Source organism: Xenopus laevis, chromosome 5L, assembly GCF_017654675.1.
Source record: "Xenopus laevis strain J_2021 chromosome 5L, Xenopus_laevis_v10.1, whole genome shotgun sequence".
Taxonomy (NCBI): domain Eukaryota; kingdom Metazoa; phylum Chordata; class Amphibia; order Anura; family Pipidae; genus Xenopus; species Xenopus laevis.
Window position 1 is genome coordinate 61,931,858 of NC_054379.1, and position 16,546 is coordinate 61,948,403.

Sequence of the window (16,546 nt, forward strand, 5' to 3'; positions counted from 1 at the left end):
TGACATGGTAGAATTTTCTTACTTAGTGCCATAGATAACAAAAAAAACAAATATTTTTATTAAAACAACAAAAATGATCTTTGGCAGAAGTCCTTTTTGTTGAAAAAGGGTGCATACTGTCACTTTAAAAGTTTAACTTGAGACTTCCAGGGGGGGGGGGGGTGGACCCAAATGATGGATGCGTTTTACCAGAGCTCCTAACTGCTGTTGATATATAAATACTTTTTAGCAGCACAGTCCACACTAAAAGCCACCAAAAACAGCGAGTGGCAAAGGATAAACTTAGGAGAGAAGGATATCGAAATGATACGGCTCCCCTCAACTTGCATCCCCGAAGTCCCTGCAGTTGCAACAACCTTGTAGACCTGAACCGGACAAAACTTAATGGCGCAACTGGCAGAGAGGTCAGCTTACCTACACCTGAATGCTGTAGCTGTAAGACACACAGAGCATGCAAAATCGTAAGTCCGGTCACGGGAAGGTGAGCACATCGGGAAAGGCACAACCTTGATAAGGTGCGCAGTGGGAACATGCTACAGGGCGTGTGTTATGTTTTGGTAGCCGAGGATGAGTAGAGTAAAACAGTGCTTTAATAACAGAGTCATGCAGGCATAACACAACAGTAAATTTCACTTTTAAGCTGTTAGGAAGTATGCACAGTATACTGTAAGTCTGGGCACAGTGACATCTACAGGCCATTTGTATAAACACCACAGCGTGCACAACAAAGATTGGGCAGTCAGAGACGCCACTACTCAGGCCTTCCCTCTTGAAAATCCCAGGCACAAATAGATCATCTGCAGAATATAAACAATACAGGGACACGCCATATCACGCAAACATAATATCCTGGCTAACAAGGAAGGTGTTAATAAGATTTAATACTTTGCCTATCGTGCAGATTTGAATTCCTGCAAGGACAAGGCACACACAAATAAGTAACGGACAAACTGTGCAACATCAATACTCCAAAAACCAGGAAAGGGAATTTGTGCCTTGAAATACACTTCTCATAAAGGCAAGGAATATTGTATACAACAGGGACAGGCCAAAATGCACAACACTAACATTCTGACTACCAAGGAAATCACTACCTCTAACCTAATCCCTGCTTCCACTGCGTGAGGAGCAATTCTTAAGTGGGATTAAATATACGAAATGTTCACTTGAAAGTTTTCAATTGCTTTATTACATAATGGACAATATGTAAAGACTATATATCACACGCCCAAGATCTCGCCCTACAAATAATCTGGGCCATACCACAACCTCACATCTGGACAAAAAGTCACTCCTGTTCCAAAAAGGTGAGCAAAAATCTCCATTAGGAGACATACCATCCACTCATCCTCCACCACAATACTATTCTCAGATATGGATAAATATTTTGGCCATAATACAACCATGCCACAAAAAAACAAACAGATCCTTTAAACTAAAGGAAAATAAAAAATCAACAGGACAACATCCAATGGAGGCAGAATCAGATTCACAACACTCTCAGGCAGATCTCCAGGTACATATTAAGAAGAATTAAACCACTACACTCCTTGTGTTATCACTTCCAAATACAAGATGTCTATAGATGCTTATACCACGACACTAGGGATTACACTTTTTATTCCGCAATCCATAATTCTCATTCAAGAATAGACAACATCTTTCTGTCAACTCATCTTTTAGCCTCAATAGAAGACACTAGCATAGGTAACATACCTCAGATCACGCCCCCATGAGACTAACATTACGATTGTCTGTATCCCAACCATATTCATATAACTGGAGAATTCCAACGTACCTGTATCATAATGAGGATTTTAGAAACTATCTTAAACAACATTGGGCCAATTATATTGATGACAATTTAGTACATTGGGACAATATAAACTTATTATGGGCCGCGGCCAAACCAGTGTTACGAGGTCACATAATATCTTACCTGATTAAGCGGAAGAAGTCCTTTAATGAAAAATATCGGCTGTTACAAAAGGAACTTACACATGCTTACAAAAATTTCAAATTTACCAATTCGGCAATAGCGAGGAAAAAATACACAGAGACAAAGGCTCTTTTCAACACTTTTTTGACTGAACAGTCACACTGCAAATAGATATTATCGATGATAAATCAGGGAATAGAGTTAAAAGACAACAATCAAACACATTCATTCAGAAACTTTAAACTCCCGCGGGATGGGCTCGGGATACAATAGATATCGCAAACATGATGACAACCCACTTTAAAGCACTCTACCGACAGGCTCCTGATTCCCCAGAGAATGGCCTCAAATTCTTTCAAGAAGCTCACTTGAATAAGCTTTCAGTCCAGGATAGGGAAATTTTTAGATGCACCTGTAACTGAAACAGAAGTTTCAATGACTATCACAAAATTTAAAAATGGTAAATCTCAGGGCCCAGATGGATTATGGTGGAATTTTATGAAATATTACTCCCAGAAACAACCCCCCAGCTGACATCCTTATATAATGACATCTTACAAGGAAACCCATTATGGTATAAAGCAGCGGACGCCAGAATCATCCTACTACATAAAGAAGGTAGAGTACCCACCTCTAATCATTCAAAACAGATGTCCAAAGCCATTAGAAAGGCCATAGCTAATTATCTATCACTGCAACCTAGAAAAGAGAAAACACACACACATATATGAAGACTTCTAAAGTTTCAACATTTTGGAATACATATGCTTAATCTGTTCAAAGCTTTATATACAGATAGAGCCAGCCTGGTTTGTCTGTCTGGCACGCTGTAACTAAATGGGATAGACGCGATATTCGCATTGCATGCAGTTCCCCACGTCGCCTTGACGAACAACAAAAGGTTTAAATTAGTTTCCTTCAGCCGTACACTTTGCCCTTTACAGGAAGAACGTGACATTGTTAAACTGCTTCATATGCAGAAAAGTACCGTATATAATTGAGTATAAGCCGACCCGAGTATAAGCTGAGGTACCTAATTTTACCTACAAAAACTGAGAAAACTTATTGACTCCAGTATAAGCCTAGACACAACTACAGCCCTGTCCCCCAGCAGCGCACACTCCACCAAAGCGACCCCCCCCAGCGATCAACGGGAACTTCTTTGCAAAGTTGATGGTGACAGAGAATGGCCAAACGGATTACTGTGTGCATTGTCCCACTGTCCCACTACCATGTGCAGAGGGTGCTGTGTGATATTGCCATCACTGTTAATCTTTCGTATAACCAACAGAGGGCGCTGTGTGATATTGCCATCACTGTTAATCCTTCATATAACCAAAAGAGGGCGCTGTGTGATATTGCAGTCACTGTTATTCTTTCATATAACCAACAGAGGGTGCTGTGTGATATTGCAGTCACTGCTATTCTTTCATATAACCAACAGAGGGCGCTGTATGATATTGCAGTCACTGTTATTCTTTCATATAACCAACAGAGGGCGCACAGTTATTCTTTCATATAACCAACAGATGGCGCTGTGTGATATTGCAGTGACTGTTAATCTTTCATATAACCAACAGAGGGCGCACTGTTATTCTTTCATATAACCAACAGATGGTGCTGTGTGATATTGCAGTCACTGTTATTTTTTCATATAACCAACAGAGGGCGCTGTGTGATATTGCAGTCACTGTTATTCTTTCATATAACCAACAGAGGGCGCACTGTTATTCTTTCATATAACCAACAGAGGGCGCTGTGTGATATTGCAGTCTCTCCCCAAGCGAACTGTTGGTATAGGAATGATTAAAAGTGACTGTAATCTCAGCTACTGCCCGCTGACTCGAGTAAAAGCCGAGGTAGACTTTTTCAGCACATTTTGGATGCTGAAAAACTCAGCTTATACTCGAGTATATATGGTAAATGTATCGATTTGTGTCTGCAAAACCTGCCAATTCAATCCCCCAACTTCAATTACTACATAGTCTGGATGATTTGTGAATTGTTTTTGTCAATTATAGGTCTTGAACTCATGACCCTCAGTTTCAAAAATGAGTACCTTAACCATTAGGCTACAGAGTCCAATGTCTCTTGTAAAAGGAATTACCTCTTCATAACCCTCTCAGAGTTTAAGATACAAAAACAATTTGCAAATCATCCAGACTGTGAAGGGAATAAGAAATGGTTTTCATTCATGCAGTTCAGTTCATTAATGTAATTAACAGTAGCAAATTTCACATCCCTGTAGCCTGTCCTTCCCTTTCTATAGCAACTGGCAGGAATTTTGCCAGAGGATCAGATATGGTTGTTTCTCTATTAGTGATGGGCGAATAGATTCGCCAGGCATGGATTCACGTTTTGGGCGCCCACAATAAATTAACTAAAGGAAAGCTTTTCGAAGGGTTAATAAAGGATAAGATACTGGACTTCATAGCAAATCATAATACTATGAGTTTGTGCCAGCATGGTTTTATGCGTAATAGATCTTGCCAGACTAACTTAATTTCTTTTTATGAGAATGTAAGTAGAGACCTCGATTCTGGGATGGCAGTGGATGTGATTTACTTAGACTTTGCTAAAGCATTTGATACAGTGCCACACAAAAGGTTACTGGTTAAATTAAGGAATGTTGGCCTGGAACATAATATTTGTACCTGGATAGAGAACTGGCTAAAAGATAGACTACAAAGAGTGGTGGTAAATGGAACATTTTCTAATTGGACCAGTGTTGTAAGTGGAGTACCGCAGGGCTCTGTACTAGGTCCCTTGCTTTTCAACTTGTTTATTAATGACCTGGAGGTGGGCATTGAAAGTACTGTTTCTATTTTTGCAGATGATACTAAATTGTGCAGAACTATAGGTTCCTTGCAGGATGCTGCCACTTTGCAGAGTGATTTGTCTAAACTGGAAAACTGGGCAGCAAACTGGAAAATGAGGTTCAATGTTGATAAATGCAAGGTTATGCATTTTGGCAAAAATAATATAAATGCAAGTTATACACTAAATGGCAGTGTGTTGGGAGTTTCCTTAAATGAGAAGGATCTAGGGGTCTTTGTAGATAACACGTTGTCTAATTCTGGGCAGTGTCATTCTGTGGCTACTAAAGCAAATAAAGTTCTGTCTTGCATAAAAAAGGGCATTAACTCAAGGGATGAAAACATAATCATGCCTCTTTATAGGTCCCTGGTAAGGCCTCATCTGGAGTATGCAGTTCAGTTTTGAAATCCAGTCCTTAAGAGGGATATAAATGAGCTGGAGAGAGTGCAGAGACGTGCAACTAAATTGGTTAGAGGGACGGAAGACTTAAATTATGAGGGTAGACTGTCAAGGTTGGGGTTGTTTTCTCTGGAAAAAAGGCGCTTGCGAGGGGACATGATTACACTTTACAAGTACATTAGAGGACATTATAGACAAATGGCAGGGGACCTTTTTACCCATAAAGTGGATCACCGTACCAGAGGCCACCCCTTAAGACTAGAAGAAAAGAACTTTAATTTGAAGCAACGTAGGGGGTTCTTCACAGTCAGGACAGTGAGGTTGTGGAATGCACTGCCGGGTGATGTTGTGATGGCTGATTCAGTTAATGCCTTTAAGAATGGCTTGGATGATTTTTTGGACAGACATAATATCAAAGGCTATTCTGATACTAAGCTCTATAGTTAGTATAGGTATGGGTATATAGAATTTAATTAAAAGTAGGGATGGGTGTATGTATGGATGCTGGGTTTTCATTTCGAGGGGTTGAACTTGATGGACTTTGTCTTTTTTCAACCCAATTTAACTATGTAACTATGTAACTGCAGCAAAAATCGCCGGCAAAAAAACGGGCGAGACAAAAACAAATTGGTGTGCGCCAAAATTGACATGCGCATAAATATTGTCTCACGTCAAAATTTTTCGGACACCCATTGACTTTACTGTATTTGGACAAAATAGTCGTGCATATAAAAATTGTCCCTCACGTCAAAATTGTTGTGCGTCAAAATTATTATAACGCCCATTTAGTTCAAATGCTTTTCAATAATTTTTCGCTGTTTTGCAATTTTTTTCGTGAATTTTGGTACAGATTCGACCATCACTATTCTCTACCCTTTCCTACAACAAATGTCCTAGGAGTGACACACGGTCAGATTTGGGAAGATTAGTCGCCCAGCGACAAATCTCCTCTTCTTTGGGCGACTAATCTCCCCGAACTGCCTTCCCCTGCCTTCCCACTGGCTTGAATGTAAATCACGGCGGGATGGCACTCAGATCGCTTCGTTTTCCGAAGTTGCCACATGAGGAAACTTTGGTCAACTTCGGAAAACGAAGCGCTCCAAGTGTCACCCCGCTGGCGATTTACATTCTTGCCAGTGGGAAGGCAGGGGAAGGCAGTTTGGGGAGATTAGTCGCCTGAAGAAGGGGCAATAAGTCACCGGATTTTCAGGCCGTGTGTGGAGTGTCCCAACATTTCTCGTCACCTGCCGATAATATCTCTGCATGTATAGACGATATCAGTGGGAGACTGTCACCAGCTTTGTCGGACATAACTTTCGTACGATTGCTGTCAGGGATAGAACTTCGGCTGATCTGCTCTTTTACTGCTTTATTTAAACTGAAGGTTAGTGGCAGGTTGGGAGATGGGGAAGTCCGTTCGTTTTTCTGATATTGCAGGTAACTAGGGTTGTCACCTGGCCAGTATTTTACCGGCCTGTCTGGTAAAAATGGTGCTTGACCCCAAAGTTCTTAATAGGAAAAATTATAAATATATAGGAAGGCCGCTATTTTTTTCTAAAAAAGGTGGCAACCCTACAGGTAACTTGCATGTCAATGGCCAGCTACGGAACAATGCTATCCAACTGACCCCTTGTGTGGCCCCATTAAAATCTGGCTGCTGTGACTCTTGTATACCTTGTGTAAATTTTACATGTGCTGGTACTGAGATTTACTGGGCTCTGCATTGTTCTACGTCAGATTCAGGCTGTAATTCCCTGTTTTGTTCACACCTGTAAATCCCAGCTTTGTTCACACGGAGACTCAGACTCCACATTGTTCACTTCCTTATACCAAGAGAAGAGGCAAATGGATTTAAGGGTATATTTAATATGATTTAATAAGCTATTTTCACAAATGAGTGATGGGTGATATGCCTCATTTAAGCAGCATAGGTAGAAAGAGCAAGGAAATCAGAAGAAGACAGAGGAGAGAAAAAAAGAAAAGTGGCCAAACACTATAAGATTTGCTCGTTTGGCAAGGTCGCCAAACGAGCGGATCTTAACCCGATATGCCCACTAACGGCTGGGCAATATCAGATGAATTCGAACGATCAGATTACAATTGTACGAATGGGCTCCGACAGGTCACAGGACCGCATCAACTAGCCGATGCGGTCCTGAATTGTACAAAAAAAAAATCAAACTTCACTGATCAATATCTGCCAGATTTTTAGGCCTGATATCGATCAGGAGGACCCATTGGGAGCCCACAAACATGGACAGATAAGCTGTCGAATCGGTCTAAAGGACTTTAATCTCCCCGTGTATGGCCACCTTTACAAAGGGGGTGGAGGTGGTGATGGATAAGTAGCACTGGACAAAGTGAACATAAGTAAACACTAAAGGATGGGGTATGCTACCTGGCCATTATTTTACAGGCCTGGCTGGTAAACATTATGGTTGATCCCAATGATATTAATAGGAAAAAAAAAAAAAATATATATAATATATATATATATATATATATATATATATATATATATATATATATATATATATATATATATATATATATATATATATATATATATATATATATATATATATAGGAAGGCCGTTTTTTTTTCTGGAACAGTTGACAACCCTATGCATAGGTGAAAACTAATCTACCAGGACTTGGTGAAGACTTTACAATGGAAGTAATTTAACAGTAGGAAATTTCTTGCAGAAAGTGTTATAAACTAATTAATTAATAAATCATTACATAAAATGGTGTAATGAAACAGTGTTTGGTATTGAGTCGCAGAGCAAGGTTACTCCTCCACTCTCCACTAAGAAACTCCTCTGTAGTTACTCCACTGTGGTTATTTAAGAAAATTAGTCAAGAAAAAGGACAGGAGAATAGTATAGAATAGAATTTTCTTAATGTCCCCAGTTTGGTTCAAGTAGCATGGAGTAGCTAGCAATTTCAATTGCTGGCAATTGAGAGGCATATTCAGAACATCTGTCGCCCGAGGCTGCGTCAATAAAATGGCAGATGACAAATCTCCTGAATTCTCCCCGTCGGCCATTGCCCTAAGTCAGTGCTCCCCAACCAGTGGCTCACAAACAACATGTTGCTCTTCAACGCCTTGCATGTTGCTCCCAGTGGCCTTAAGGCAGGTGCTGAATTCCAGACTTGGAGGCAAGTTATGGTTAAATAAAAACCAGGTGTACCTTGTTTGGCATCCTCATAAACTTTTTGCATGCATGTGTTGTTCACCAACCCTTTTTACAATTGAACATGGCTCACAGGTAGAGTTGCCACCCGGCCGGTATTTTACCGGCCTAGCCGGTAAAACACCTGCCAAGGACGGGGCCGGTATTACAAATTTACCGGTAATGCAATTGCCGGTAATTTGTAATACCCTTTAAAAAAAGCCCCTGGCCTGCCCCCAATTCGCAAAGAACTTACCTTTTTCCAGCGCCGTGGACGTCTCTGCGATGTTGCTCCGCCCCTTTTGCGGCACACCGTGTAGCTCTGCCCCTTTTGTGACGCGGACCGCCCCCTTTTGGTGCCCGCCTCCCACTGCCCGGTATTATTTTTAAGTAATGGTGGCAACCCTAGTAACAGGTGAAAAAATTTGGGGACCCCTGTCCTAAATGATCTGAATTACATTCCCACATAAGGACTTTTCAATCTTTGGCCACAAAATGAAAGGCTTTTCAGATTTTCATTTGAATGGCCTGACACTTTCCCAATTTAGCACATGGTAAACTACAACACACAACCCCCACTGCTGTTCTTATTTGTATCAAACAGACTTTGATGTTGCATGTTACTATTGAATAATCAATTATGTTTACATTTTTATTCGTACATTTTGTGCATTCTTTCATTAAAAATAGTTACGTGTGTTCTCTATTCATTGTCATTTAAAAAAAAAATCAGTATATTCATATTAGATATGTTGTATATATTGACTTTTTTTAAAGACATATATGGGACACTGTCTCTTTAAAGGGAAACTATCGCGAAAATGAAAATTTAATATAAGCTTCCTCATACTGAAGTAAGAAACTTCTTAATACACACAATTAAAAAGTCTGCATTGTTTCTGAAATAATCAAGATTATATTCACTATTCCTCTCTCAGCATCTGTTTTTCTTCATTCTGTCTTCATGCTGCATTTGGGTGTCAGATGAATGATCCAATATATATTATAGGCTTCCTTTCCTAGCAGATGTATTAGAGCTCACTCAAATAACTGATGCTAGTACAAACAAAATCTATTTAATAAAAGCCTTTTGCACAAACCCTGCATATAGTGGGACATGATGTCTAGTGATTTAACAGAGTGAGCTCTAATACATTTTCTAGGCAAAAGGAGCACCCCTATAAGATATATTGGATAATGATCCAATATATCTTATAGTGGGGCTCCTTTTGCCTAGAAAATGTATTAGAGCTCACGCCGGAATGAAGAGAGAATGAGGAAAAACAAATGTTGAGAGAGGAATAGTGAAGATAAACTTGATTATTTCAGAAACATTACATAATTTTTAATTGATTGTATTTAGAAAGTTTTTTTTTTAAAATCTCTTTTATTTTTCAAAAACAGATGCATAGACAGAATAATGCAAACATCATTTTCAGTACAAAATTCTTTAAATGGTTCTCATCAGTACAACTTCGTTCAGTATAACATATATCAAGGTATATTTTCACTCAAGATTGTAGAAACACATTCCATGGGGCCCAAATTTGTGTATGTTTCTCTACCCTTTCTGCTAATAAAGCTGTTAAATACAACAGATTCTGCGTCTGGGTAATTTTTGCAATTACAGCATGAACATCTATAGTATTCTGCAGCCAGTGTTTCGCTAATTTGGTTCGTGCGGCAGCTAAGATTTGCCCCATCAAGGTATTCTGGAGCTTCGTGAGGACTTTGGATGGGCAGACTAAAAGAGTCATAGTGGCCTCAGGGACTATACGTGTATGAAATACTCGCTCAAGTAAGGTATAAACTTCTGCCCAATATAGCTTTGCCACAGGACATGTCCACCAGATATGTAGAAAATCCCCAACTGCTGTACATCCCCTGAAGCAAGAATTGGGAGTGGAAGGATCAAAGCGATGTTTCCTGGCTGGTGTAAGGTGCCAACGCATTAGTACTTTATATGTAGATTCTTTAATGGCAGTATTAGGGGATATTTTGGAAATAGCGTTCCAGATTAGGGACCATTCTTGCTGAGATATACAGTAGAATGCCCCAAATCTTTCTCCCAATCTAGCATATATTTAAGGGGCTCTCCCACATCTGCTGAGACTAAATATTTATATAGTAAAGAAATAGTACCTTTCTGTTTCCCAGCCCGTTGAGAACAAGTTTCCAACAGAGTTGGAGGTTTAGACTTGAAGGATGGGTCAATAGAATGAATGAAGTGTAGTAGTTGCGAATATCTATAGGTTTCGTTCTCTGGCAAAGATTTTACAAACTGTAAATACTGAATTGATTTAATTCCTATAGTCAATAACATATCTTGTATTCTATTGATGCCATTTGCTTTCCACCATTGAAACGCCGGAGTAGCGTAGCTAGGGAGAAAAAGCGGGTTATTATGTAATGGAGTGAGAGTACTATGAGATCCGGCCGGTTGGAATTTCCCTCGACTGTCATGCTATGTCCTAATGGTATGTTTCAGCACAGAGCCAATTACGGGGACAAACTTAAGTTGTGTCTTATCAGCCCATAAATAGAATGACAGGTCCGTGGGAGGTGCTAAAAGTGTCTCCAACTGGACCCATCTGTTCTCATGAGGTGGCAGATGCCATTGTGTGGTCTGGGAGATCCTCGCAGCCTTATAATACAACAATAAATTAGGTAAGCCCAGGCCGCCGTGTAGTGGAGGTCTGTACATAGTCTTCTTGTTTATATGTGGTGGTTTGTGGGCCCAAACGAATTTGTTAATTTTATTTTGAAGGTATTTTAATATCTTTTATCTTAATCGCCACTGGCAATGTGCGAAACCGATACAAAATTCTGGGTACTAAGGTCATTTTTACTGAGTGGATTCTCCCAAACCACGATATAGCGCATTGAGACCACTCTTCAAGGTCTCAAGTTAATTTCTTAATTAGGTTGGGATAATTACATTTGTAGAGTGACGTATATATCGGCGTAATATTAACCCCTAAGTACTCAATGAAAGAATGTCTCCAGATAAATAGGAAGTTGAGTTCCAACAGTTTAATTACATGTTTAGGGGTGTTTAAAGGTAACGCCTGGGATTTAGAAATGTTCACTGTCAAACCTGATACGCAAGAGAATTTGTCCAGTAATACAAATAAATTTGGTAGAGAAGTTTGGGGTTTGGTAATCGTAAGGCAAATATCATCCGCATAAAGGCTAACTTTAAATTCCGTATTTTTAATTCTGATACCCCCAATATTTTGGTCTTGCCTAATCAGCTGAGCTAGCGGCTCTACTGCCAGAGCAAATATCAATGGGGAAAGAGGACAACCTTGGCGTGTACCTCGCAGGATTGGAAAACTGGAAGAAAGGAGTCCCATACACTTAATTTTTGCCGTGGGAGTTGAATAGAGAACCCTGATCATGTTAATAAAGTTACCCTTAATGCCGAATAGTCGAAAGACATGATAGATGTGTGACCAATTTACTGAATCAAAAGCTTTTTTCAGGTCCAGTAGTAAGATTATGCTTTGTAAAGCTTGGGAGTTAGCATAATCTATTGTGCTAATGAGTCTTCTAATGTTATCTGGGGTCTGTCTCTGCAAAATAAAACCAGACTGGTCCGGGTGAACCAGTTGTGGCATGTAATTGTTCAGACGATTAGCCATCACCTTAGCCAATAATCGCATATCGACATTGATTATGGAAATGGGCCTATAATTTTGAGGATCAGTATGGTCTTTATTAGGTTTAGGCAATAAACAAATCGTAGCTTCTAACATTTCAGATGGAATAGAGTGGCCCTCTAGTATTTCATTGAAGACTGCAGTCAGGTGGGGTACAAGTAACGTAGCAAATTGTTTGTAATACGTTAGAGGAAACCCATCAGGTCCTGGGCTTGATTTAGGTTTCATGTGTTTGATAGCCCACTCTACCTCATCTGATGTAATCTCTGCATTCAATGCGTCTAAATTCTGTTGATTCAATTTAGGGAGATCTAACTTGCTCAAAATTTTTTCCGAGTCAATTTTATGCTGTCCGCAACCCTGTGCTTCGCCATATAAGTTACCATAAAAGTCACGGAATGTTTGCAAAATCTCCTGAGGGATAGAAGATAGTCGACCCTGACTATTACGCAATGCTGTAATTCTCGGCAGTTGCTGTATTTAGAAAGTTTTTATTTCAGTATGCTGAAGCTAATATTAAATTGTAATTTTCACGATAGTTCCCCTTTACGAACCTTTTTCCCTTTTTTCTTCATATTCCTTAACTTTTTTTGATTGGTTGTGATTAGGGATGTAGCGAACTGTTCGCCCGCGAACTAGTTCGCGCGAACTTCGACCGTTCGCGTCCGCCGAATGTTCGCGAACGTTTGGGAACGTTCGCATTTTGAGTTTGCGTTCGATCGTTCGACCATTCGACCATTCGAATTCCTTTGACCGCTAAAAATCTAACGATTTCCATTCGTTCGAACGATTGTAAGCATTCGATCGAATGAAAATCATTCGATCGAATGAAAATCATTCGATCGAATGGCTTCGATCGTTCGATTCGAATGAAAATCCTTCGATCGAATGATTAAAATCCTTCGATCGTTCAAATCGAACGATTTTAGCGGGTGTTCGAAGTTCGCGAACTGTTCGCGAACGTTCGCATTTTTTGCCGGTGTTCGCGAACGGCGTTCGCGAACACCAAATCGGCAGTTCGCTACATCCCTAGTTGTGATTCTCTTTAAATGCTCATTTCCTGTTGATGGATCTTAGCCCATGATTAAGTGCCCTTGGGGTATGAAACTAGTAGGGCCTATGGATATGTGTAATTTTTAATTTCAACTAATACATATAGGGGCAAATTTACTAAGGGTCGAATATCGAGGGTTAATCGACCAGCAATATTTTTTTAAAAAAACTTTTATGGGGCCCTGGCGCCAATACTTATAGGGGGGAGCCTGACCACCAATGATTTTTTTTAACTTGGAGGGAGGCCCTGACCACCAATGTTTTTTTAAAAAACTTTTATGTGGAACCCTGGCCGCTAATTTTTTTTTTTTAATTATAAGGGGGCCCTGACCACAAATGTTTTTTATAACTTATGAGTGAGGGGGATTACCATTTTTAGTGCTGATGTGGACTTTTTACTGTGGTGTGGGAGGGATCTGGGGTAGGACTTGGGGGCGGGATCTGGGGTGGGCGGGGACCAGGGGGCCCAGAAAATTTTGCTGTACAGGGCCCTGTGTTTTCTGATGGCGGCCCTGACTGAATTAGTTCACATGCCCATGAATGTGCAGTCGCAATCTATGAAGGTTTCAGAAAAGCTGGGTTTTTTAGGAACCATAAATGCTCAATATCATAGATTCAGGCAAGTTATTGAAGGATGTTGCATGGATAATACACAGAAGTTGCATGGATACACATTGCTTTTTTGCATGTACTGACCATGTGCCCTCAGCCTAAAAGTTTCAATGGTTTTTTTTGGTTTCTTACCTTAGGAATGTGCATGGCTTTTACATACAATTTTATATTTAACTATTTATTCTTTTGTGAAAAAACATTAATTTAAAAAAAAAGTATTTAACACTAAATAAAAATGTGATAATAAACAATGTCTGTTTTTGCCACAGAAAAGTAAAGAAAAAAATGTCATACAAACTATAATCACTAAATCAGGATTTTGTTCTATATTTCACATTGGAAATCTGTGGGTCGACATGAAATAGCATGTTTGGAAATGAAAGTTATTCTGGCAAATTTTGCAGAGCCCGTGATGTTTACCTTTGCACCAACATCCATGCATGGCAGGCAGACAATTCAGGGAAGCTGCAGACACTGTAGATGGAGAGGCAGGCAATGAGTGAGTTGATGGGAGGAGAAAATATAGTAATTGGCTGCTGCAGAGACAGACAAGATGAAGCAACCAGAAAAAGTGAGCAAGGCACAGCATTAAAAACCATGTAGTGTGAGGGAGGGGGTGGGAAAAACTGCAGCAACCAGCAGTAATTAGCCGTATAGCTCCTGTGAGTCGACAGTCTCACAATGAAGAAACATTCTGCAAGGGTGGCCCCTCTCAGTGCTTGTAACAGTCCGGTTCTTACCCTCACCAGAGTGGAAGGTAATTCTTGTATCCGCAGCGACTGCGAAAATGGGAAGGTGGGGACAAGATTACCCTGTGGGACATCTGCAGTCAGATCAACATCTAATTCTTGGATACTTGGGGGTGCTGAACTTGGTATGTTTGGAACACTTGAACAATAGAACTAAAAATATATATTTCCATATTATTACTAAATAGACTATGGGTCACAAATTCCATGCAGTTTACTCTTTATTTGTAGTAATACTAGTTTACAGTTGTACAAGTGCCATATATTCAGTTTTTATTCTCTGCTTGTTTGATCATGTCTCGCTGAGCATAATATCAGATGGATGCCACTTTCAAGTTTGAGTTAATGCACTGCTGATGTTTTATGGATGTTAATTATCTTATGTCATGGTTACTTCATTAAATTCATTCCTCTAAAAATTCAGTTTCGGTTATCCAAGCTTGTCTGTATCGGCATTTATGTGCTACTGTGGCAGGGATGTCATGCTCCACTAGAAGGTCAATTTCAATTACTAGTAATTCTAAGACATACATATGAGTTTCTGTAAGAAATGTATTATAATATTTTTTTTAAATGTACTTTTTTTTTAAAATGAAGACCCATAATTTCAGGCATTAAAATTACCCCAGTTTCCAACCACACTCCAAAAACATACGGAAACAGGAAGGTTATGGGATCTGTAGGTGCCTCCTAGCCATATTGGGTATCAAACAGTTCAGAAAGACCCATGGCATTTAAGTTTTGGATGTACCTAAGGAGATGTGGGGTGTTAAGGGCAAACACTGAAGCAATGTTCATTAATGTCATAAAAACCAATAACTTTAGCAAAGCTTTTTAGTTTGGTTCGGGAGAGAAAAGGGTTGCCTTAACTATTCTGGATTTCTCTGTAGCTGTACATTTTAATATATTGTAAGAGAAGCACTGGGAAACAAGTTGATGTGTGTGTATGTTTCCCCCAGATTTCTGTCATATGTGTGGTATCTTCAGCAAATGTCAGTTTTGCAATGGGGAAAAATAAAGGGGGTAATGTAATAAAACAAATAAATACATTTGAAAATAAAAATTTGCATGCCGCAATGTAATATTCTTCATTAGGCTTCTACTGCATTGTGAGTCTTAATTGCACATTGCAAAACTTTAACACCTGCTTGAAGGTGGCGTAAACTTTTGAAGCAAATGGAACAACTTTTTCATTAAAGGATATTTATTGCCAATAGATTAGTCACAATAGTGCAAGCTATAACACTATATTTATTCTGCAGAATGCTTTACCATACCTGAGTAAACAGCTCTGGAAGCTCTCTCTGTTTGTTTAGGATAGCAGCTGCCATATTGGCTTGGTCTGATATCACTTCCTGCCTGAGTCTCTCCTTTCTCACTCAAAGCTCTGGGCTCAGATTACAGCAGGGAGGAGGGATAGGGGAGGGGGATAGGGAGAGAGGAGCAAACTGAGCAAGCTCAAGCCCTAGCACTGGAGTTTTAAGATGAAAACAGGAAGTCTGATACAGAAGCCCATGTGTAAACAATAAAAGGGGTGAAATGCTGTGTATCTTTTGACAGAGGACTCAGAGAAGCATTACTTTGAGGGTTTACTGCTTTATTTATATAGACCTTTCTGATAAAGTATTATGTTTTGGGTAGCCGAGGATGAGTAGAGTATAACAGTGCTTTATTAGCAGGCTCTCATACAGCCATTACACAACAGTAACTTTCACTTTCACTTTTAAGCTGTCAGAAAGTATGCACAGTAAAAGTCTTGAGCACAGTGACATCTACAGGCCATTTGTATAAACACCACATAAAGCTTACTTAATTTTAGCCTTTCCTTCTCCTTTAAGAAGTTTTTTTTTACATACACTGCACACTATCGCAAACTATTAAAATTCACATTTGCTATCCTACTGTAGTGTGAGGGGCAAAGTGTTAGCAAAGGTAAAATTGTTTGCTTTGAGAACATTTACTCGCATTGCGAAAAAATTGCAAATGATTTTTGCAACCAAATATTACATTCCCCCCAAAGTGTTTTATTGTATGTCTGTTCAGCTAAAGTAAAAGCTGGTTGCTTTTACTTTGTCTGGAGTCAATGGACAAAAGTAGGTTCGTAGTCCGTAGGCCACTCCAGGTGAATTTAGTCCCCAG

General features: G+C 39.6%; 1 protein-coding gene across 1 annotated transcript in view; it reads left to right on the forward strand.

The window, feature by feature from the left end:
- Positions 1–14,191: 14,191 nt before the first annotated feature.
- Positions 14,192–16,546, forward strand: part of slc35f3.L (solute carrier family 35 member F3 L homeolog) — a 94,757-nt gene continuing 92,402 nt past the window's right edge. Inside the window, exon 1 of the mRNA XM_041562820.1 lies at positions 14,192–14,532. Coding sequence (XP_041418754.1) covers positions 14,340–14,532 — 193 coding nt within the window. The 5' untranslated portion in view covers positions 14,192–14,339. The remainder of the gene's footprint in view (positions 14,533–16,546) is intronic.